General features: G+C 39.5%; 1 protein-coding gene across 1 annotated transcript in view; it reads right to left on the reverse strand.

Moving 5' to 3' along the window:
- Window positions 1–5,810: 5,810 nt before the first annotated feature.
- LOC135702943 (protein hairless-like) overlaps window positions 5,811–23,224 on the reverse strand; it is a 107,124-nt gene continuing 89,710 nt past the window's right edge. The window contains exons 2-4 of the mRNA XM_065224000.1: window positions 18,710–18,856; window positions 16,186–18,648; window positions 5,811–6,637 (exon numbers count right to left, since the gene is read on the reverse strand). Coding sequence (XP_065080072.1) covers window positions 6,609–6,637; window positions 16,186–18,648; window positions 18,710–18,856 — 2,639 coding nt within the window. The 3' untranslated portion in view covers window positions 5,811–6,608. The remainder of the gene's footprint in view (window positions 6,638–16,185; window positions 18,649–18,709; window positions 18,857–23,224) is intronic.

Below are 23,224 nucleotides of genomic sequence, written 5' to 3' on the forward strand. Positions count from 1 at the left end.
GGTGATGTCGATTTGCCAGGCAGAGCCATGTCTTCCGAGAAATCATCGAGAGAAGTCATTGTTTACAAAAGCTGTTACGCCCTAATTCCAGCTCTATCTAGATTTATGAAAGTTTTTTGGGTATTTGAAATTCAGGAACATTATTTTTAGACATCACGTTGCACAAATTTTAAGCGTTAGTTTGCGTGAGCGAGCTACTAGTTTAGACCAATTTTCATTTCAATCCTTGTTTATAAACTCATATATGGCTATTTGACAAATTCATATTAGAAATAGGGTTTGAGGTCTTAAGTGCAAAGCCCAAGCTAATTAAATATATTGAAGGCATGTTTTAAAAATCGGACCCACACTACATCAGCTTCTGAACTAATGAGGGTCTAAGATAGTAATTCAAAACAAGCTATCTAGGCAACTTATGGCTAGGTAGTTTCTGGCAGCACTGCCAATGGAAACAAGATGGGCGCTGCTCTACTGGCTTTGGGGCTAAGATAGTTCGTTTGGCTCAAAATCAGCCAGTAACTCACTCTTCTCCTTTTTTTTTCCTTATCGGAGACATTTAACACTCGCTCCTCTTTTATATTCTATAGACGATCGGTATGAAAGTCTGATCTGACCTATATAGCGTGTTTCTGGGTACTGCGGATTCGTTCGTTTTTAGTTTACAAGCCAGTTGAAAACTGCTTGAAGATGTTCTCAAGAATTGTGTTGCTCTGATTCGCGGATGATTCCCGCCAAAAGCTCAGAGCCAGGAGTGCTCGAGCCCCCATGACTTCAACAAAATTGGGTTACACATATGTTTTGCAAAAGTTTGTTTTATTGCAATTGAAAACTCAGCTGAGTCATAAAAACTATGCTGGGTTTGATGCTTTCATCCATGAGTCTGATGTTTATTTCTAGATAAATATTTCAAAAGATCCAATCTGCATTGATCCATTCTTTTCATCGACTTTCTCTTTCGTTAATAACTCAGCTACAAAACTTTTCCCTGTTGTATTTGACGTTTTGGACGCTAGACAAGAATCCCCTTTATCAAACTATGTTCTAAAATTACCGCGAAATCTGCTTGCATAGCCCTGGCTATCGAAAGAGAAAGTCGATGAACAGAATCGATCAAAGCAGATAGGCAAAGCAGATAGGACCATTTGAAATGTTCATCGAGATTTCAAGCTGATCATTGCATTAGGTCCTAAGTAACATTGACAGATTCTCTTCGTCGACATTCTCTTTGTAACCTCACGGCAATGTAAAGACATTCCCAGGTATTTTCAGCACACAGATCGATAAAACAAGCTTTTATCAAACATCTAATACGACACACACAACAAGAAACGGTTATGTGCTCAAGTTATTAACGAAAGAAAAAGTCGACGAAGAGAATCGATAAATGTTACTTAGGACCTAATGCAATGTTCAGCTTGATTTGTTCTTAAAATTAAGATTGTTTTATGAAAAGTATGGACTATGCTTGACGATATATTGAAGAACAGTAACTACATTTGATGCTTCTGCGTGATTGGCTCTCCCATTTGACAGTTCACAGATGACTAGCACATTGAGTGAGTCCGCAGTACGTAGGGGTATACCAGAAATTACCCCACTGCAGGTCTATCACATGAGTGTCTGTAATCTAAACTCCGTAAAAGGGAAAGGGCTAATCAGTAGGGTTGGTTTTCTCCTTACAGCGAGATCAATTTGGCGTCACTCGACTAACAGAATATGAAGCTCCAAAAGTGAGCTGAAGAGAACGCCACAACGATACTGGTTTTATTGATTCGCAGATGATTTCGATCTATTTTGGATAAATCGTGACATTCAATAGAATGAGACATTTTAGCATAGTCTACATTTCAACGGAATCGACAGTAGCAGTATCGCAGATTAACTAATAACAACATAATACGGTTAGAATCTATTCTCCCCCTTATTCTGCGAGTCACGTGACTCTCTGTCACCGGTGAGGTGACAATTGTCACCTCGCCGGTGAGAGAGAGTCACGTGACTCGCAGAATAGGGGGTCTGTCAATCGAGTGAGGCAAATTGGATTCTGTTTTTTTTTTATAAATGGTCTAAGTCGTAACCGTAAACCGTAATTTTTTACACCAATTGCATGTGTATCAAAGTTATTTAATGACTGCAAATAACTCCCTTCATATTATCCGCGCCAGTGAAAATCTCCAACAAAATTTTAAGCTGATTCTTAGCTGATCAAGCCTTTTATGTCTGAATAAGCTTCTAATCAGCTTTCAATACTTGTTAGGTAGCCACTAACAGCGTAAATTTAAAATAAGATAATGTGCACAACAAAAAGTCGTTTACATGCGTACGCTTTTGTTCTCAAAGTAAGAAGGTTCACTAACATATGTAAAGAAGTTTTTATGGCATTTTTTATATTCGAAATGTCATTCAATCCTGGTTTAAATCGAAGTTACAAATATGTTTTTAGAATATTCACGCAATTTAAAACAGGATTGATTCTGGCATAAAGGACAAATTTGACAAATCGATGCCAACATTTCATTAAGGTGGAAGGGTGAAACTGCGGATGTAAACAATGACTTTAACCGCCGATTTATTGCAAACAAAAGCTAACTCCTGCAAACTAGTCATACTCACTGGTAGGGTAAACATTCCCGTACTTGATGGTGTTGTGTTGTTGTTGTTTTGCGAGCCAACATTTTTAGAATCCGTAGAATTTCTTTGGCACTTTTCTGTTTACTTTCCTAGTCACAACTTTCTTAAACAGAGCATAGAGGAAGTAGATGAATTCTCATGTGATTTGAGGCAGCGCATAATGGATTTTGATCCTGAAAAAAAAAATTAAAACTGGCTACTTCCCTAGGAGTTTCCGGAAATTGACTGGATGTAGCCAGCGTGATCCTGGCTGTTCCTATTAACTGCCATTGAACTGGTTGTTGAATTTTAATGTGATTCAATGGTTTGTGAACCATATTCAGAAACTGGCCACTTCTCCAGGGGATCGAATCATGGCCTGGTGTTGCCAATCTGAACTCGTTTTTGAATTCTAATGTGAATTGAGTTATCACATGATAAGTTTATTCGTTGGAGGTCGCAATTAGCCTCATGCCTCATATTTCCGGAACCGGTGTGCTCTATTTGGTCATAATACCTTTCATTTAGCGGCTGTTGATTGGTTTATGACACTCGGCTGTGCGGGCTCTTGCGCATACAAATGGTTCTTATAATATCTCCCTTATCGGCTCCCACCTATTCTGCACCTCTTATATCGCCTTACAATGCCAGACTAGAGTCAAGCTCAACAGGGTCTTCTTTCCCCGCTAGTGTTTCCAAGCCAGTTCCCTTGGCTGTGGTTTCGCTAGATAGTAGATAGGGACAGAGGGAATCTCGTTAATCCATTCATGCGCGTCACTAATTAGATGACGAGGCATTCGGCTACCTTAAGAGAGTCATAGTTACTCCCATGCATTTCTTCACGTTTACATTCAGAGCACTGGGCAGAAATCACAGATGGCAGATAGCAAAAAGGAAAAACAATATCGTTCATGTTTGTCTTGGTTTTTGTAAAGATTTAGATCTCAAAAGCTTCTCCCGGTGCAAAGAACGCGCAATTATGCGTCAACATAGCTGTTCGAGCGCAGTTCCAGGAGCAAATCAGTGGCAACATTTCATTGGGGTGAAACTACTTTTGTGAACAATGACTTCAACCGCCGATTTCTCGCAAATAAAAGCTCACTCCTGCCAATTAACGATTCCAGCTGGTAGAGGAAACATTCCTTTAGCTGATATGGTGTCGTTACATTTGCATGTGTGAGCTTTGATCCGCGAGAAATCGACGACTAAAGCCATTGTTTACAAAAGCAATTTCGCAACAATATTGGCACTGAAATGACGGTTTATTTCGGTTTTAAACAAGGAGAGTAGAGTTCAGTAGAATCAGCGCATGTTTCTTGATCGGAGACAATTTTGAACGCTTTTGGTTCCGAGGTTAGCTGGGAAACCATACTCAACAGTGCTGCAAATGACAGCCAGTGCCGTAACTACAGTAGAAGAGAATTCTTGGGATTACTCACTCCCTTGGTTCACCGTACACGGCCAGCCAGCTCGACTCAAGAGGTTATGAGATCAACAAGCATGCATTTGAAAAAGCGCCCGACCTCAACTGTATTTATAGCCATTCTTTAGAAACCGCTCCATTTCAATCCAGCAATAACATATCTACGACGAACTTCCTAATTAATGTGACTATCACTCAGCTAATAGTAAATATCTCCTTTAAACTCCTCGTGGCAGAAACCGTTCTTAACTGGATGCGTCGTAACGATAAATTTTGTACACATCTGTTCACTCTCTACACAAATAGAATACACCTTGTAGTTGTTGTTGGAATGTTAAATTGACGGTCACGATGCCCTAATCTCCCGCGTTTCTCTTCCATTTTTTTGTTCTCATAAGATTTGTTTGTTACCCAGTTAATTTCATAATCGTTTGCATCTTTTTACACCATTTTTTTTTTTCAGTTTCACTACACAGCTCGTACGTTTTAATATTTATCGAAAAATATTCCACAATAACATCCACCGCAGCAAAAAAAAAAGGAAAAAAATAGAAAATCTCTTCATCTCACTGTTTTAGTTCGGTTTGACTTCTGTGTAAGCAGCTATATCTCTATGTATGTTTGTGTGTTTATGTTTTGAATTGATGTCTTTTCAGTTTGTTCTTTCTGCTGTATGTGTGATAAAATCCATCTCTGGTTGTAAATGTAGGTTAGGGTTGACTTTTTTGGTTTATATTTTGTTTTGTTTTTGTTGTTGTTTTGAAAGGCACACTTGTTTTTCTTTTTGTTTCTTTTGTTTCCTTTTTCATAGTTGTTGTTTTGTTACATTTGGTTCCTAATATGCACGCTCTGTTTTACCTCTTGCTACGCTGTATATAAGTTTTGATCTGATTTTATCTGGTTTTTAAAAATTGGAATTGGCCGAAACGTTATACTTGTTGTTTATCTCTGATCTACAGATGTATAAAAAATAGCACAAAAATATCTCCTCTCTCTCTTTCTAACTTTCTATTTAATTTTGTTTTCTCTCTCTCTCTCTCTTTCTGTTTCCTAGTCTATTGATTTAGATTAAACCGTTGCACTTGTTTTTTTTAGCGAATTTGATTGGCTGTTTTTCTTTCTCTCTTGAGAATGTGTAATTTTCTGTTTTGGATAATTTGATTTCATCTCATTAAGTTTCATCATAAATGGCCTTTCAAAGAGACAGTCGCTCACTCACTCGTCCTCGCGCATTCTTCCATATATTAGATAGATTGGTACACAACACACACGACGACCTCGCTAAAAGTAATAGTTCTTTTTGTTTCAGTCTATGGATAGAAATATACACATTACCATGTCCGTTAAGCGACAATTCTTAAAACACAAAGTTTATAATATTACATTATGTAGGTAGGCGGTGAGAGAATGAGATTCTTCTACGTATCTCTTCCTGCGGAGAAAGGGGAGGAGCGATAGCTTCGGGGGAGATGGAAGGTTTCAATGAACATTACACACACCATAAACGGGATAGACACGGTTATTGGAGGAGTTTGCGGAAAATTGGGAAAAAGCGATTCGTTACTACTACACATTGAGTTATGGGATTAGTATTGGTATCAGCATAATGATAGTTTTTAGTTATGGTTCTGGTTAGCATTGCGTTTTTTTTTTGGAAAAGGAACAGTTCAGAAAGTGGTTCGAACCTCGGGCGAAACGCAGTGTTCGCCAAAAGATGGCACCACTTTTTTTTATTCTCAGAGTAGTAAATTAAAAATGGTTTTCGTTACCATTTTCCTTTTTGCTGAGAATTGACTCGCTTCTCTCAGGACGTCATAAAATACGTTCTCCAAGCACTTTCGAAAAGTGAAATAGTTTCAGTACTAAAATGTACCGAATAAAAACCATTCTTTTTTGTGTTTTAATTTTTTTCCTTTTTTGTATATATAATATTTCTGTACGTGTATATGTAGATGCGTGTATATATGTTACATGTATATAGTTTCTCCATATTTCTTTTTTTTTCAATAATTTATTACAACTTTTAGCAAAAATAGTTTTCTTCTTGTTTGTCTTCCTTATCTGCGGAAAATAGTGTAAACCTTGGGTTTTTTGTTAATTTTTTGTAGTCTGGACCCTTCTCCAAAATGTCTCTTGTTCTCTTCACTTCAAATATATATATAGGCTCTTAAAAACGATGTACATATGTATTCAATGCGGAATCACACCAACACTAAAAAGCATACAGCTAGTTCGATTTTTTGTTCACGTTCTCCGATAAATATACACAAAATAGACGGTGTTCTCTCCTGTTGCATTCTATTTTCGTTTTCTTTGTTTTAGATTTTTTTTTTCTTTTCTGATAAGGCGATTTCCAAAAGCCACAAATCACACTTACATGAACATACTGGACACGGTGACGACGATCATGCAATGACTGAGTTTTGTTTCGTTTGTTTCGTAAGGTACGCTAGGCGTAGTTTCCTGTTGCAACTTAGATCGCATCGCCTCTGAGGTAACTGATGCAGTTACTGAACCGTTTCTACTTTTCCCCCCGAAGCCTTTCACATCACTGCTCGAGCATCGACGCCTGGTTCTAGTGCTTCGACAAGTTGAGAGGAACATCTGAAAAAAATAAACGGTATTGATTAGTATAGATTAGATTGGCATCCATGGTTGAACGTAATTTAGTCACATGGGAAGAATGCTTTTACACACTGGAAAAAATTGCATAGCTGATTAGCTCGGTATTTATTATTGCTAAGTTCACAGCGAAAGGTGTGGTTGATAGCTGAGATCTCAGCAAAATTTGTTAGCTGAATGTCGGCAATGTTTTTACTGAACCCAAGCAAATCGGATGTTAACTGCGTAATCTGATGCAATGTTTCCAAACGCCCTCTTGATTTTAGTGTCTTCCGCAAAACTTTTTTTTATTTTGAATGCTACTTTTGACGATTTCTATAATTTGATCAATCCCCTAGAAGTGAGATGAAAAATGTTGGTGATCATATTTCCGCTCATAGAATAAGAAGTATGTACAATACCGCCGAAAGCTTAACAGACGCTCTGGAAAAGATGAGGAAATATACAATACTAGATTCAATAAATAGTGCTGCAAATATGAAAAAAATACAAGCTGAGGTACCAATTTTATTTAGGAACTACGCCGCAAGAGGCGCTTCAATTTTATATTACTTATGAGGGGTGCTATATAAATCTCGTGATCATGGCCAGGCCATATGGAAAATTGCCGCCTTGAGCAAAGTTGTTCAGGCGACCTAGTCCTTTCGAAACTCTCTCACTACGCGGAGCTAGTGTGCACATGAACTTTCTGAATAGGCTGTATCTCAAAATCCTGACTTCAGCTAAAGTTTTTAGGTGACCAAGTCCTTTCGGATGGTGGTCATACTAGTGCTAAGTTTGTGAGTATTTTAGAAACAGTGGTGACGTGTATTGCGTGGTATTTTTAAATTTTCCTTAACCGATGGCCTCCACCTTGGGTTCCATCGGTATTTATCGGTATTTACTACCTAATTATTTAATTTTACATTATTGCCGTTTTTGAAAGTGAAAATTTTAACGATGGTGACGACTGGGATTTGAGGGGAATTGCTTTGTTCGACGGCTTTCTCAGTCTTAAAACAGTCTTTATTTTTTTATTTAATTTTTAAAATTATCGTTGTGCTTTTTTTTTCCTCTGTTCGGGACATAAAACCACTGCGACCAGTAATTTGATCTATTGTAGTATATCCCGTGTCCTTAGTTTAGTGCATGTCGTATTACTCCATCACTATTGAGAAATGATGAAGTATTCGGTTTTGATACAGTTGTCATTCTTGCCTTTATCGCAAGGAATCGATTCTAATTGAAAGGTCCCGCTATTTATACCCTTCGGAGTGTTGAAACACCCTCCAAAGGCGCGCCCCTTTGTCAGTCAAAATTGGATTCCTTAGCAAAAAAAAACAAGACATGACACCGATAATGACCATGCATCAGAACCCTAGTCTTAACCACTTCAAACTAGGAAACAACGAATAGAAGATTAGGAATCACATAGGTGAAGACTAACTAACTCATTTTTTCCTTGTTTCAAGATCATCCTCGGTCCACGCAACCCGAGGACTTATCACTATCAACAAGGCATAAAAAGTAACAATGACTAAGATGTGTTCCTTTGATTACTGTAAAATCCTGTTCCCCTAGTTTGAAGTAGTCAAGACTAGGAATCGGTGGTAGATCTTACATCCCGTAACGTACCACGAAAAGGTGATCTACCCACGTTACGGGGCTATCGTTATCCTTAAGTGGTGATCAAAATTGTGACCAAGTAGTGTTTTTTTGTTAGACCAAAATATGGAAAATCAGCCACAACAACGACTTAACTATTGACAATAACGACAAACAATATTTTCCATTGCAAAAAAGCCACAACCTATGGCCAAAATGTCGGGCAGATTACATCGTAGTCGTTGCAGTGTTTTAAGACTGAGAAAGCCGTTAATCAAAGCAAAATTTTAGCGTTTTGAACTATGATCGGAAAATTCCGGAAGAAAACTCCGGGGAATGTTTGAATTAGCTTCTGAATGGAGCTGAAAAAAACATCCAGAGAAAGACGAAACAAGCTCTCCTGGATGAAGTTCGAGAAAAGCTGGAAATTTGTGGCGAAAATTTACATAAACTATCGGAAAAAAATCGGATGTCACTTCCAAAGGAAGCCAGAAAAGTTTCGGAAACCGGAAGTAAATTTCCAGAAGTAGCCATTTCCAGGGAAAGCCAGAAGAAGCTCGGAAAAAACCTTCCAATAGAAGTCGAACAAAAAACCTTTGGCTTATGGTCAAACTTCCAGAAGAAGACGAAAGAAATTTCTGGGAGAATTAATTGAACTTCCTGGAGAAGACGATAGAAACTTCCTGGAGACGCTGGCAGAAACTTCCTAAGGAACCAATCTGGAAGAACCAAGCGCCAGAGCGCTTACGGAACAGTCGAAAGAAACAAGGACATAAATCCGAATGAAAGAGATGCCTGGGGGATGTTCTAATGATCCAAAAAATTTTCCTGATATTCAAAAAGCATCCCTGAAGACTCCGAAATTTTCCTGAAGTTTTCGGAACATTCCTAAAATGCAGGAATGAAATATTCCATAATTCCTCGAAATTCCTTGAAAGTTCTTGTAATTTTCCTGAAATTAGGGGCTGTTTTGGATTTTTCTGGTCATCTTCGAAGCGCTTGGAACTTCCCTCATTATAATAAGAGCACCGGAATATCTCTAATTATCTTAGAAGGTCTCTGGACTTTCTTCTAGATTACAAAATCTCATAAGTGCTCTCAAAATTTTCTTAAATTTATTGTAACATGAGCATTGTAGTTCTCTGATCCTCCCGATTTTTTTTTAATTTTTAAAAGATATCAACACTGCCATTAAAAAGCATCAAATGTTCTCACAATGATCTTATGTTCATGTAACTTCCCTTACGTTTCCTAAATTTGCATGGAAATTGCTGAAGTTTTCGGAAATTGCCTGATTTCATTGAAATTAATTGATCTGTCCTGATGTTCTCTGCGCTTCACTAAAGTTCCTGAAAACCATTAAATTTCCCTGACGTTCTTTGGACTTTTCTGAAATTTCCGGTCTTTCGAATTTCAACAGAAGTTAATGAAATTGTCTTTAATTAATCGAAACTTACGCAAAAGTCTGGACTTTTCTGAAGTTTCAGAACTAGTTTAATGTGCCTGCAGCTAGTGTGATCCGCAATAAAAATCTGATAGCATCCTTGAAGTTGCGGGAAAGTTGAAAAAACTGGCGGGAGAAGATGAAAGAATTATTCGAACGAAGACTGAAGAAGCTTTCAAAGTAAGGTAGATGAAAAATTCAGGGGAAGTTGGATGAAACTACAGGTAGTTTAAAAATGAATAAAAACTTCCGGAAGTTATATAATGTTTAAAACATATTTATCGATTCCCTAGGAATTACCGGAAAGAGCCATCGACTATTTCTCGATTGATGGGTAGCCAAAAACGGTGAGAAAACATTAGTCGAAAGAGTGCATAAGGCATCTTTAAAGGTGATTGTTTAGAATTTTGAAGGCTCAAAAAATATGAGGTATTCAAAAATATACAAGTCTCTCACAAAATTTTTCTCCGAAATTCGAGCGCGGGCAGGCAATAGAAATTTTGATTATTTAAAAAAACGGTATAAGTCGGTATAAAATCTTAAAAAACGGTATTCTGAGGAACCTTATCTGTAAATCGGTATCTAGTTTGGAAATCGGTATATCTGGCAACGCTGATTGATAGTTCTCGCGCAACACGAGAAAAGGACCTATCAGTGTTGATCGATTCTCTTCACCGATTTTCTCTTTCGAGAATAATCCGACTGCAAATGAATTTCCCATTGAGTATGTTGTTTCAGGCGCAAGCTAACATCATCTTCTGTCGACCTGTGCTGCGAGCTTAGGGAGAAATTCGTTTATGTTGCCGTGGTAAACCAAAGAGAAAGTCGCTGAAGATAATCGATCAACGAGGATAGGCCCTTTAGAATGTTACGCGAGAGTTGACTTCTACACGTTGTACCCTACGAGAAGAGGAAATAATACGGGCGCGAAAACGAACCACTTTTCTGTTAAACGCGAACCAGCTCGTGATTGGCTGGTTTGTAGTGCGTAAGATAGAGATAGAGATAAAAGAGTAAGAAGCCAGTTGTCTCATCTTCCTCTTAGGTTGTGCCCGTTCGGATAGTAAGGTGATCCAAGAGACGTTTCTCAGTGGAACTGACAGCAAGAAATCTAGAGTGTGTGAGTGATCTGGTGTTAATGGTGCTGAATGTAAACATAAACAAAGCAGAAATTCATGTGAGAATAAACTGCCAGTTCTACTGTGATCTGTCAAAAGTGCTTGGTAAACAAACATGTCTAAGAAGAAGAGGAGACAACTGGCTTCTTAGTCTAGTCTAGTCTTGCACAAGACTCAAGAAGAGACAACTGGCCTCTTACTCTTTAATCTCTATCTCTATATATATATCTATCTCTTTCTCTATCTATATCTATCTCTATCTTACACACTTCAAATTGGCCAATCATGAGCTGGTTCGCGCTTGACAGAAAAGTGGTTCGTTATCGCTCCCGTATTGTCTCCTCTTCCTCTTAGAAAAAAGTCAGCTGATCGCAACTGTCTCGTGGACAGAGTATAAACCCATATGCTTAAAATGATGGCCGCCATCTTGGGTTCCATTCGCAGCGGACATTTCAGGCGTAACATTTGATAACGGCACAAAAGCATTTGTGAACAAAAGTTGTAAGGCCCCTTACACGCGAACCGAAGAACGCCCACGTATACCAACAACATCATCGGAAATTTTCCCCTTTCCGATAATTGTATTGGTTTCCAAATTCCACCAAGTGGTAGATGTTTGCTTCTTTTAAGAAGGTTACTAGTGCTGCCTTGGCCGAAGTATCATTCCCGAGCAGATCTGATGCTGGAAGTTAGGCAGAGTGACTCCCGAAGATTTTGGAACTCGGGCAGTTGCACAGGATGTGTTCGACGGTGTAGGGTACCCCACAGATGATGCAGCTTCTGCGGAACGGCAGACCACCATAGTTATAGTAGAGTTTGGTGTGCCCAGTCCGAAGCAGCGAAATCACGCATTGATCCCTCAGGTTGTCTAGTTCGCTCCATGGTTCAGTTGACCCTTTGACTTTGCGGATGAAAGCAGTTCTGTTGCGGAACCACTTGGCCTCCCATGCCGCTCGAATGGTCCGCATGATCCACCGTCTGACGTCCTGTAGGGGTACCTTGTCGGTGAGTCTGGGACCCGATGTCCCGGCTCCAGCAAAGTGATCAGCAGACTCGTTACCTGGCACTCAGCAGTGTCCGGGAATCCATGTGTACGCGGTGTCCGGTGAGGAGGCGTGGAACTGCTCTGTGGAGACTTTTAAGGTAATTCCAAGGAAAATTCAAAGACAATTGAATTTTTGATGAACAAATTCAATGGAATTGCGTGAAGTATTTTAAGTATATTCTGGTGATATTTTTTAGAGAGTTCAGAGAAGCGTTCCAAATGAATTTCTAGAATAATTCCATGAGAGATTCGGGAGAATACAAAGCGAATGCTGAGGAGAATTCCAAGTGGATTTTCATGAGAAATCTATGTTGAATATGGAATGTACAGTGCTGTTCGATATGATAGCAGCGCATGCCGATTTACATACAAAATTGACAATTTTGACATGTTGTAGCTTTGTTCTCTTAAGATCAATTGAACTGAAAGTTCGCCACAGAACTACAAATATGTTCAATTTTATGATTACAAAACATTAAATCAGCTCAACAGATTTGTGACTTTCCTTAAAGTCCTCTAAACTGCCCTGAATTTCTCTGTATGTTTATAAGAACATTACAAATTTACAGAGAATAATTGAATTGGCTTGAAGTTTCCATAATTTCCCTTAAGTTTTATAAACTTTATGAACGCTCACGGAACTTTGTCTTGAATCACTAATTTTCCCTGAATTTATCTGGACATCCCTAAGTTTGCTATGCTTTCCTGAAATTCGTTTGATTTGTTTATTGTTCCTGCAAAATTTATATATTCATAATTCCCTGACGCTTCTGAAGTTTTCAAATCAATCATAGAATTCTCGGAATATCACATAATTCCACCGCTCCTTGTAAGTCGCTGCAAATTTTCTTAAGTTGATGGGATTGTTCTGAAGTTATCTGATCGTCCTCGAAGTACTCGGAACTTGGCTGAATGTCATGAATCTATAAAAAAAATATTTGAATTGCTTAGAAATTCTCTGGAATTTCTTGAAAATTCCAGCGCTTGCCAAAATTTTAAGCATTTTATTTAATTAATGGACCTTCGTTCTTGTTATCTAATCATCTTAGCTAAATTTTCGTAATTTTTATAAGTTCTTGAAATTTTCATGATTTACCACCATTAAAATTGTTTTACATTTTCCGGATGTTCATATAACGCAATTACCATAAATTCTCTCTGAGCTATGCTGAAGTTTCCGGAAATTCCCTTTAAGGCTTGCTTGAAGATCCTTAAACTGGTCCAAAAGTCTGGACTAAAGTTACGGGAACTGCCCTTCCCAAGTAGCAATGATTGTTCTGAAGACCATGATTTCGACTTGTAGAATGCTTTAAAACCACAATAAAACATGCAATGTTGCTTGAGTTAAGAGCTCTAGACCTAAATTTTCTGAGGTACTTAGAACTTCTTAAAAGTTTCCACAATATTCCTAAAATTCTCTATATTTCTGAAATTCTCTTGGCACCGGTGAAGTTCTCTGAAGCTCTAGGAACTTCTTAAAAGTTCTAGCAGTTTTTTGGAAGTCAATAGAACCGCTTCCAATAAGGACCTCATATTTTCAGGATGTAAACTTCCCTTATATCCCCGAAGTTTGTTTATGAAGCTTCACTGAAATGCTCAACGTTTCCTTTCATTCCTCAGCACTTCTGTAAAGTTCCTACAATTGTTGTGAATTTAGTTGGACTTCACTGAATATCTCTAATCTTTCATAAAGTTGATTGAAGGCCAGAAATAAATCATTTAATGATTTTTTTCCTTAATTCTGGCCCTTCGAAAAATTTCAATATCTTGAACTTGGACAAGAAATACGAAACTTCAAGACATGGCACATTTTTAGATATTAGACTTACTAAAATTACGAAAGTGTTAAACTACAACATTTAATTGATTTGATTGTAAAGCTGTTTCTTTATAACTGATGGTCGAGTTTTAAAAACATATGCGTTAATTGCAGTTGTTGTTGTTTTACAAAAAAAAAGCATATTTTTAACATATTAAACCATAAAATAAACCTGGAAATCTCAGGGAATTTTGGAAAAAGAGAATAGAGAAAGACGATTAAACGTCAAAAAGTTTTTGTAAGGTCAAAAACTGATTTTCAGGAGATCGTTCATGGAAATAGACCAATGTGAAACTGTTGTGGTCTTAGAATTTAAATTACAAAAATACAAAATTTCTGTGTCCATTCTTGGAAAATGTCAATGTCTATCTATGAATTTCCTTAGAATCACCCCAAGATGTCTTCAGAGCTACTTTCAGGATTCTCCAGAATCATCTTATAATTCATTTTGAAATTGTTTTCAGTGTATTTTTCATAACAGCATTAGAAATTCTCTACATACCTCTTTAAGAATCCTATATTGGAAATTCTTTTAATTCACTCTATTATTATCTCAGAATTATCAATAATTCTCTCAATAATTCCTTCAAAATGTTGTACATAATTCTCGTCAATAATTACCCTTTGGAAATTAATCTATGAAATATTCCTTAGAATTTCCATTAAGGTCATCTCAGAATTGTCTTTGAAATCTAAACGGAACTATTTGGGAATTCCCTGATTTTTTTTCCAGGAAATCCATTGAAATTTAGCTTACCATTTTCAAAGGATCCTCTCAGAATTCGCTTTAATTTCTCCCCATTAATTTAGATTTTTCCTAAAATTCACGTTGAGATTCTTCTCAAAATTTTGCAACAATTCTTATTGGAATTTCCTTGCAATTTTCTTCTGAAATCCTTTGAAAACAAGGTGTGTTGATGTCACAACTAGAAATACTCAGAGGGAGAGATGGGCGGAGAAAACAAAATACAATTCGGCAGCAGGGAGTTGTCCCTAAATTATCTTGCAACCCTGAGAGCTAGCATTTCACATGACTTTTATTTTTGATTCGATTTACGTGCAAAATAATAATTGATTGCATCGCAATATTTTGCACATTTCTTGGTGCCATTAATTAACCAACTAAGACCAATTAATCAATAGAATTAGAATATTGCTTTTGATTCCAAAAACTAATTGCCTATACATATCTGCTAAATAGAAAATAGATCACTTTTTACGAGTTCCGTTTGATGGCGATAAGTTTTAGGGAAATGCAGAAACATTTACATGTTGTATGCACAAAATAATTAAATTTCGTTAAATTCGTTGCCAACAATGAGGCGCTCGGTGACTTAGTGGCGACCACTTTTGCTTACTGAGCACAGGGTGTCAACCCAGACAACCAGAATTCGTATAAAAATGTACAGATAGAAGCGTTAAATACTACAGAGTTAGTCCAAACCGCACATAAGAATGAATTTCATCGTATGATTTTAAGTTTTATCCTATATAATGCAAACTTTTGAGCTTTTTACTATGCAGGCATGTATAGTTTTTGCATCGCACAAGAATACAAATTAATATATTCGTACGACTTGTCAAACTGCACTGAACAATGTTTTTACATAGTTTCTAATAGGAAGGCACATAACCTAATAAACTCTAAGTGAGTAATCCTATAGATTTAATTGGAACACATTAGGCTAAAGTGACTTAGTGGTGCAATTTCCAATTATGGGATCACATTTCGATGGTTATCTGATTTTTTCATGAGTGTGGATTTGTTATTACAGATTAAATCGTATATGATAAGTGTTCCAGTTATGGCACTAGTGCTCTAGTTTTGTGCCCAAGGGTTCAAATCAAATTTGGTTTTATTTGCGTAGACCTACCACAAAATCTGTGTTCTAACCTTGCATCGAAATAAATTTGGTAAAGAATTTAAAAAAAATGAAAATCAAGATCGGACCAATTAGAGCACCACTAGAAGAGCCAAAAAACTGGCTCACTTCCACATGACCCTTATTTTTGTAAATCCTGATGAATGTGGGCGTCTTAGTGGAATACCTGTATAATGAGAGAGAGAAGGATTAGTAATTTCCATTTATTTCAACTACCTTATTTGCTTATCCTTCAGATACGCGTATTTCGGCTACAATGTGCAGACTTCTTCAGTGTCTTGTACTAATACTCGACAGTCGAGTATTAGTACAAGACACTGAAGAAGTCTGCACATTGTAGACGAAATACGCGTATCTGTCAAGGATAAGAAAATAAGGTAGTGGCATTAAATGGAAATTACTGATCCTTCTCTCTCTCATTATATCTTATTTTTGTAGTTATAAGCCATTTTTATAAATTATTTACAATTTGTTTGTAGACAAATAAGCTTATGCTATGAATACGGAGCTATAACATGTTGCAATAATTACCGACAGGAAAATTGTCGTCAAGAGAGTCTTATATAATATTGCGACCGTCCAGTCTGAACATAGCATTAGCATCACTATCGTCAGCCTTAAAAAACATGACACCTACCTGCTCCGAGGTCATCCTTGGCGGCTGACGCCATCGACGCCGCAGATGACACCGATGCGTCATGCTGCGGCACGCTCCACGGTCCTGTCGCCAGGCTATGGTGCGCCATTGGATGGTGCGGATGATGGGAGGAGGCTGCAAGTGCCGCTGCACTGTAGTTCAGCGCAACAGCGGCCGGCGATGGGGAAGAACTACTACCGTTGTTGTTGCTGTTGTTGGTGTTGCTGCTGCTGCTGCTGCTGATGCCGTTATTGTGACCAGTCATGGCTGCAGTAGCAGCAGCTGCGGAATGTATTCGATTGGAATCTCGTTGTTGTTGTGCGTCTCGGGAACTGCTGCTGCTGGAGTGACTACTAGGCGGAAGTTGGGGTGCGCTGGGTGGAGATACGGCCGCCGCAGCGGCAGCAGCTGCAGCTGCATGCGGCGATATACCTTGGTAGTGCATCCAGAGGGGATTTCGATACGCCGCGGCCACGGCTGCCTGGTTGTACATATGCTGATAGTACGATGTGAGCGGCGATGCCGGCAGGAAGGGAACAGCACTGGACTGCTGGGCAGCTAGTAACGATGCGGCTATCTGCGGTGGGTACATATAGAACGGATTCGGTACCGGATGGTGAGGAGTTGGAGATGCGATCACCGTACTCGGGCGTATCACTGGATTGGGCTGAGAAGTGGAGAGGGCGGGATGTGGTCCATCGACTACATCGGAAGCGGAGGACCGTTCGGCATAGTCCAGTTCTTTTTTGAAGTGAGCCGTACGAGCAATTTCCGAAGACGTCGATGAGGCATTGGAGTTGGAACGTTCACGTCTTGTGGCATCGACAGTGGTAGACGGAGAGGACGATGGTGACCCGAATTGTTGCCTTAGGGCAGCCGTTTTCTTTGGGACAGTCCGGATGCTAGGAGTGGTGGAACTAGATGAAGTGGGAGTTGTTGCTGGTACCCGGATGGGTTCTACATTGGGCGACGCCCGAGGTGACGATGAGGAATCTTTTCCATTGTTTCGAAGACTATTGCTCGGTGGGTAGCTCGCTTGGTGCGAAGGAGGTGGAGATCGGGCAAAGTTTAGCGGAGATTGCCGGGAGTAGTGTTGAGGAGAGTTTGCCGTAGCCGGATTGGCAGACGATGGAGGTGAACCACCGGAAGCCAGGTAGGCTGTTCGATACTTTGCATTTCCACTGTATGGCGAACTAGCAGAATCATTGGTATTGGGAGATGGCGAACATCGTGACACACTGGAATAGCTGCTTGGGGAAGATACTGTCGGGTGGATACTGTACGGGTGCTGTCGGTAGCGTGTGAAACTATGGCCTTGATGTTCTGGACTGGGACTAAGATCCGGTGACCGAACCATGCCGTATCCAGCACCGTATTCGGTAGCAGAATTTGGGGAAGCTGCATTCTGTGAACCATAGCTGGGAGATTTCTTCTTACCGTAGTACCTCTGACTTAGATGCGCATCGGAGGGAGATTTCGGTGACGTTATGACGTCCTTTCCGAGATACTGATAGTGCGAAGAAGGTTGAAGTTGTTGGTACGGATGATGACTAGTTGTAGTGTTTGTTTCCTGCTTGGGTCTACTACTGTTGTTGCTGCTTTCGCTAGACGAATTGTGCCCTAGTAACGAGGTTATACTGTAGCTACTGATGGGCCGAGAAACCGGCGTCGTTGGGATCGATGGTGTGCGTGATTCTACAGCTGACGCCCCGTTGGTCAGCTTACCGTTGCTATTACTACTGCTACCACTGGGATTGCTACTGCCAGTTCCATTGCTACTAACCGACGCAAGGGGCGTCGCAGTCGTCGCCGTGATCACAGTACTACTACTGCCAGGTTTCGAACGAGATCTTTTCATAGTACTGCTATCTTCAAGCGAGACCTTCTCCAGCTCTCTGAGTATTCTTTTCCGAGGTGATACGTGCTGCTGATGAGACGAACTTAGCATACTCCTCATGCCAGCAGGTGGCATCCGAGGTGCACTATTCGTACTATTTGCTACCCGTACAGTCAGCTGCTGTACTATCACCCCCAGTTCCTTGCTCCGTTTCAACATCCCTCTTCGTTTGCGAATTTTGAAATCTATCGTTCCATTTTCCACAACCCCTCCTCCCCCTCCGTTGGCCTGTTGCATCCCCTTTTCCTCATCCTCATCGCTGCCAGTCTCCGGTGATTTCCCATTGATCTCCATTGCATCGGCCTCCGTAGCATCCGGAGGCACGTCCTTATCCCTAATAATCTCATAGTCCAGTGCAACGTCGTTGGCGGCTGATTGCTCGTACGGTCGCCTCCGTTTCAATCGTAACCGCTTCCACACGTCCCGGGACAGCTTAAACCGAACACAGCTCGGCCGGTGGTAGTACAGTGACATCTCCTTGGAGATGTTCGACCTGGGGTTGGTCTGCTTCCAGCAGTGATCCCGCTGCCATGGGGAGGACTGTACCGAACTGTTATCGTCGGAAACTGAAAGTGGAAAGAAACGCAGTTTTAGGATATTCATTTGGGGGAAAACAAGGAAACTTACAGCTGAGCGAAGTGGAACTTTCATGCTTGTGGAAGTTGGCATTGGTGGAGCTAACCGTCGGTGGCCAAAAGGTTTTGCGAGGAACCGAGATCCAGCTGGTTTTTTCACCTTCGCGGGCACGTGCCAGTTCCAGGATAAATTTTCCATCTGAAAGAGAACAAACAAAGAAAAATGGCACGATTAGTTTTTTCTGTACATTTGGTTTCAAAATCAACGTTGGTGTACATGTTGCCTGGCTACGCTCAGTTGCGCATTTTTACCAAGCCAAGCGAGTCTTTCACCCATGACTCTTTTCTTTACGATGCCATGATGACTATATGGCTTGATTGTTCCCTGAACGCCACAGCAGATCGTATCGCATTTCAACTCCAATTGCATTTCTAATTTCGGTATTTCTTTGCTCAATTGTCTTAACCAACGACTGCGATTGCGATGCAAGCTATTAGATCATGAAAAATAAGATTGCACAATTGCCCCATGTGCCCATAGGTTATCAAATCAACGATAAAAATCAATACATAAGCACCATAGTCCAAGGAAAACGTAAAATTCTCACCGGAATCAAACTTTTCCCATCATCCACCTAGCGGTACCTATAACATCAACACACACAAAAAAAACTCAGTCAACGACTAACAACAAAACTATGTACAGCCAAACGACGATAAGGGTGCGGGTGGCAATGGTGGTGGTGGCACGTGTCACCGTTTTAATATGTTAATTCCGCCATAGTGTGTGCCTTCATGGGTCGTTTTCCCCCTGGCTCTTCGGTTTTCCTTCAACTGCGCATCGCTCGCTCCCCGGTGTGCATATGGTTTTACTATACCGACCTACCTAGCCATACACAACCTTTCGCCTGCGTCGGAGAGCATAACATAATACCCACAATTCAGTGATTTCCGCTCGAGTGCCCCCTTCTGGTTGGACCATTGAAAGAAAACAGAAATGAATGAAAACGAATATGTACGGACGCGGATGGATGATGGCGACGGCGACGACGACGTCGACGTCGTCGTCGTTACTTTGCGCATCGCAGCTGCTGGGGCAGAGAAGGGACACAACAGGAGGAATAGTTTTCCACTAGAGCGGGTTCCCGCTGCTGTTGGATGCCTGCCGCCGAAGAGAGACGGTGGTGAAAGGGGACGATTGTTCGTTGGAAGTTGTACAGTGAATATGGGGAACACAATAATGGGCTTCGTAGCTTACCTTTCGGTAGTGCCGCAAAGACACATGCCACGCTGGGTTTTGTTTTGTTTCATTTCCTATCGTAAATAGCCGCAAAACAATAGCCCAGAGGAAAAAAGCACAGTAAAACCAGCGCGTAATTGTGTTGTGCAGAGAGTAGTGAAGCACTACTCCATGGAGGAAAGTCGATCTGATGGTGATACGGAAGCATGAATGTTTTGCAGCAGACCCGAGTCAACCACTCGGAGGTACGTTTATGTTTACTGTTCAACTCATGGCTGCATTGGTGCACCATAAAAATTACCAGCCTATAGCTGTGAAGTTATCACCACTTAGTGTAATTAGGTCTAGTTTCATCGGTACACAAATTACGCATATCAGGACTCAAACTGATAGACATTTTTTAAGTTAAATTTTATGTTTAAAATGACAGTTTGATTACTGTAAGTTGATTATGGGACGAGATTAACAAATAAGTTTCTAGAATCGCACAAGACTACGTGGGCGTGCCTTGAATTCCTATAAATCATCGCGAGAAGTCATTGTTTACAAAAGCTGTTACGCCCTAATTCCAGCTCTATCTAGAAGTTTTTTGTTCCCTCTGTTCTGTAGATAAAACCACTACGATCAGTAATTTGGTCTATTTTAGTAGATCCGTAGTGCCCTTAGTTTAGTGCATGTCGTATTACCCCATCACTATTGAACAACGAATAGAAGATTATGAAGCACATTAAATGAAGACTAACTCATTTTTTCCTTGTTTCAAGATTATTCTCGGTCCAGGACTACTACTATTAACTGACAGAACCGAAACGGTACAAAGTGCTTGCCTTCTCGGCAACGGGACAGACGTGCTCTGCTGTATCACAGCATCGCCGCGCATTTTGCACCCTTGGGGTTCTGTCAGTTAACAAGGCATAAAAGGTAACAAGGGCTAAGATGTGTTCTTTCATTACTGAAAAATCATGTTTCTCTAGTTTGAAGTAGTCAGGACTAGAAATCGGTGGTAGATCTTAGATCCCGCAAGGCCCAAACGCAGTGTGGGCGGAATACTGCACAAAATTTCGAATATCTACATATATCTATGATCCTTTAGATATACAGCTATGTAGAATTGATTACTATGATTAAGTAAATTTTCAAAACATAAAGTCTTTGCCTTAGTGATGGTTTAATATAGTGGACGAACATGAGAACAATACAGAAAATCGTAATATATTCTGTGCACGCATACAATGCTCAATGAAAACTTAAATCGTATTATATTTCAAAATTTATGAGGAAAATGAATTCCAGTAAAATCTGTATAATCTGTATTTTAGCTAAAAATCTGTATATCTGTATATGTGACAACCCTGCTCATGAACATGCTACTCCAAGCAATACAAAATAGCAAAATTCTACATTCTCGTAGGATAGCTTATTCTCTAAACTTATTCGGCTCTTAAGCGTATAATGAGGAACTAGAACTACAAGTATTCAGAAACACCATCCTCTTCGCTTAACTCTTTACCATTCTTACATTACCACAAAGGGGGCTATTGTGCGCGATGTGTGAGGTGAGGTGACTCGCTGACACTAGTGAAATGACAATTGTCACCTCGGGTGAGGTGATTCTCCATTTGATCTGCACGGAGACTCACCTCATCCGAGGTGACAATTGTCACTTCACCATCACTTCACTGTCACCTCACCTGACACGCCGCGCAGAATAGGCCTAAAAGACGCTTCAAACCATTCAGAGGGTTAATTTTTGTTGGATCAAACAAAATACAGCGTTTACTTGGAGGATACATTTAGTGAGAATCAACGTTAAAGACGTAAATGGATTTTACCGACCCTCTGGATCCCAAGTCATCTCAGGGATGGTTCAACCCAGTAAGACTTGGATTAGTGATGATCATCTTGGCCCAGAATCACCGAAGTACCCTTTATTTAAATTCTTCTGCAATAAATTCAACCACAAGTTTGCAACTTCATTGAAGATTTGATTAATTATTTTTTTCAATTTTTTTATGCTATAACTTCATACAAAGTTACAACATTTTCCAAAATTCACACTGCATAATCATGACTGATTTTCTCAGAATTAGGTCGACCAAATTTTGAACTGAAACTGGTAGTAGAACCCTTATTCTATACCCATCCAGGAACGTTAGTGAAAATTTGATGGAAACAGTTAGAAAATATTTTATTCATTACAATAGCAATTTTCCAAAATATCTACGCAGTAATTTTAGTTCAACCGATGATAATTACAAAGGCTACTCGGAAACCAATTCTAGATAATTTGATGAAGAATTCCATTCAAAACTTTCAGCAGAATTCAGAAGAGAACTCCATGAAAATATAAGAACTCTGAGGCAGTGTTGGCAAAATCAGAAATCAATTGATATTTTTCCGCTCCCATGCGCTCGCAATATCACGCGTGATATTGGAACAAAATATCATGCTTGATATTGATTTTACAAGCTCCTTTGATATTGCGAGACTATTCACAACATGCAAAAATCAAGCTGAGAGTTGACTCGAAACAGAAAAGATTCCGTTGCACATCGTTTTCTTAGAAAGAGAAAGTATAGTTTGCTTTTTCTTTTTACTCTTCACCGATGGCAGACACGAAGTGACTGCTGCCAGCCGGTATGAAAGTTTCGGTTGCATTCGGGTGTAGAGCAAACATCATGAAACTCAATCTCACCACAGTTTGTTGAGATTTGCAGCTGGTGAGTTTTGTTAGCTTGATATTCCGAGCTGCGATATCAAAGTTTGCAAAATCAACCGCAGTTGTTTGCTTGTTGATTTTTGTCGACGAAAATGAAGCGTGATCTTGGGCGTTGGTGAGATTTGATTTTTTGATATTTTCACAACACTGCTCTGAGGTGAGCTGCATGGGAATTTCTATGGAGGTGAAGAATATTATGCAAAGAGAATCATGATTTTTTCTAGAGTTCTACAGACAATTCCTTCACTGTTATAAAGAAATTTTCAAGGTATTTTCAGAGATAACATCAATTTTATTTCAAAAGAATTCTGTAAATAACTCTATAAAGGTAAATTATATGGAAAGATATACATGAACTTGAAAGCAATCAAATATAATCCTGTCAAGCTCTGTAAAGCTTCTCTGATACTTTAATTACGGAAGGTTGGAATTTAGATTGTTATAAATAACTGAATAGTCTCAAATGTCCATGTCATTTTTTAACGTGATAATTAATATAAGAACCTTATTGTAACTAAAATCCACCACTTCATCAAGAAATAACTTTTGTTATAAATTTGAAATTTTTGTTTTAATTCTGGACATAAAAACAGTCATGCTCGTCGAAG

Source organism: Ochlerotatus camptorhynchus, unplaced genomic scaffold (assembly GCF_037179485.1).
Source record: "Ochlerotatus camptorhynchus isolate MF236.1 unplaced genomic scaffold, CSIRO-AGI_Acam_v1.1 ptg000203l, whole genome shotgun sequence".
Lineage (NCBI taxonomy): Eukaryota > Metazoa > Arthropoda > Insecta > Diptera > Culicidae > Ochlerotatus > Ochlerotatus camptorhynchus.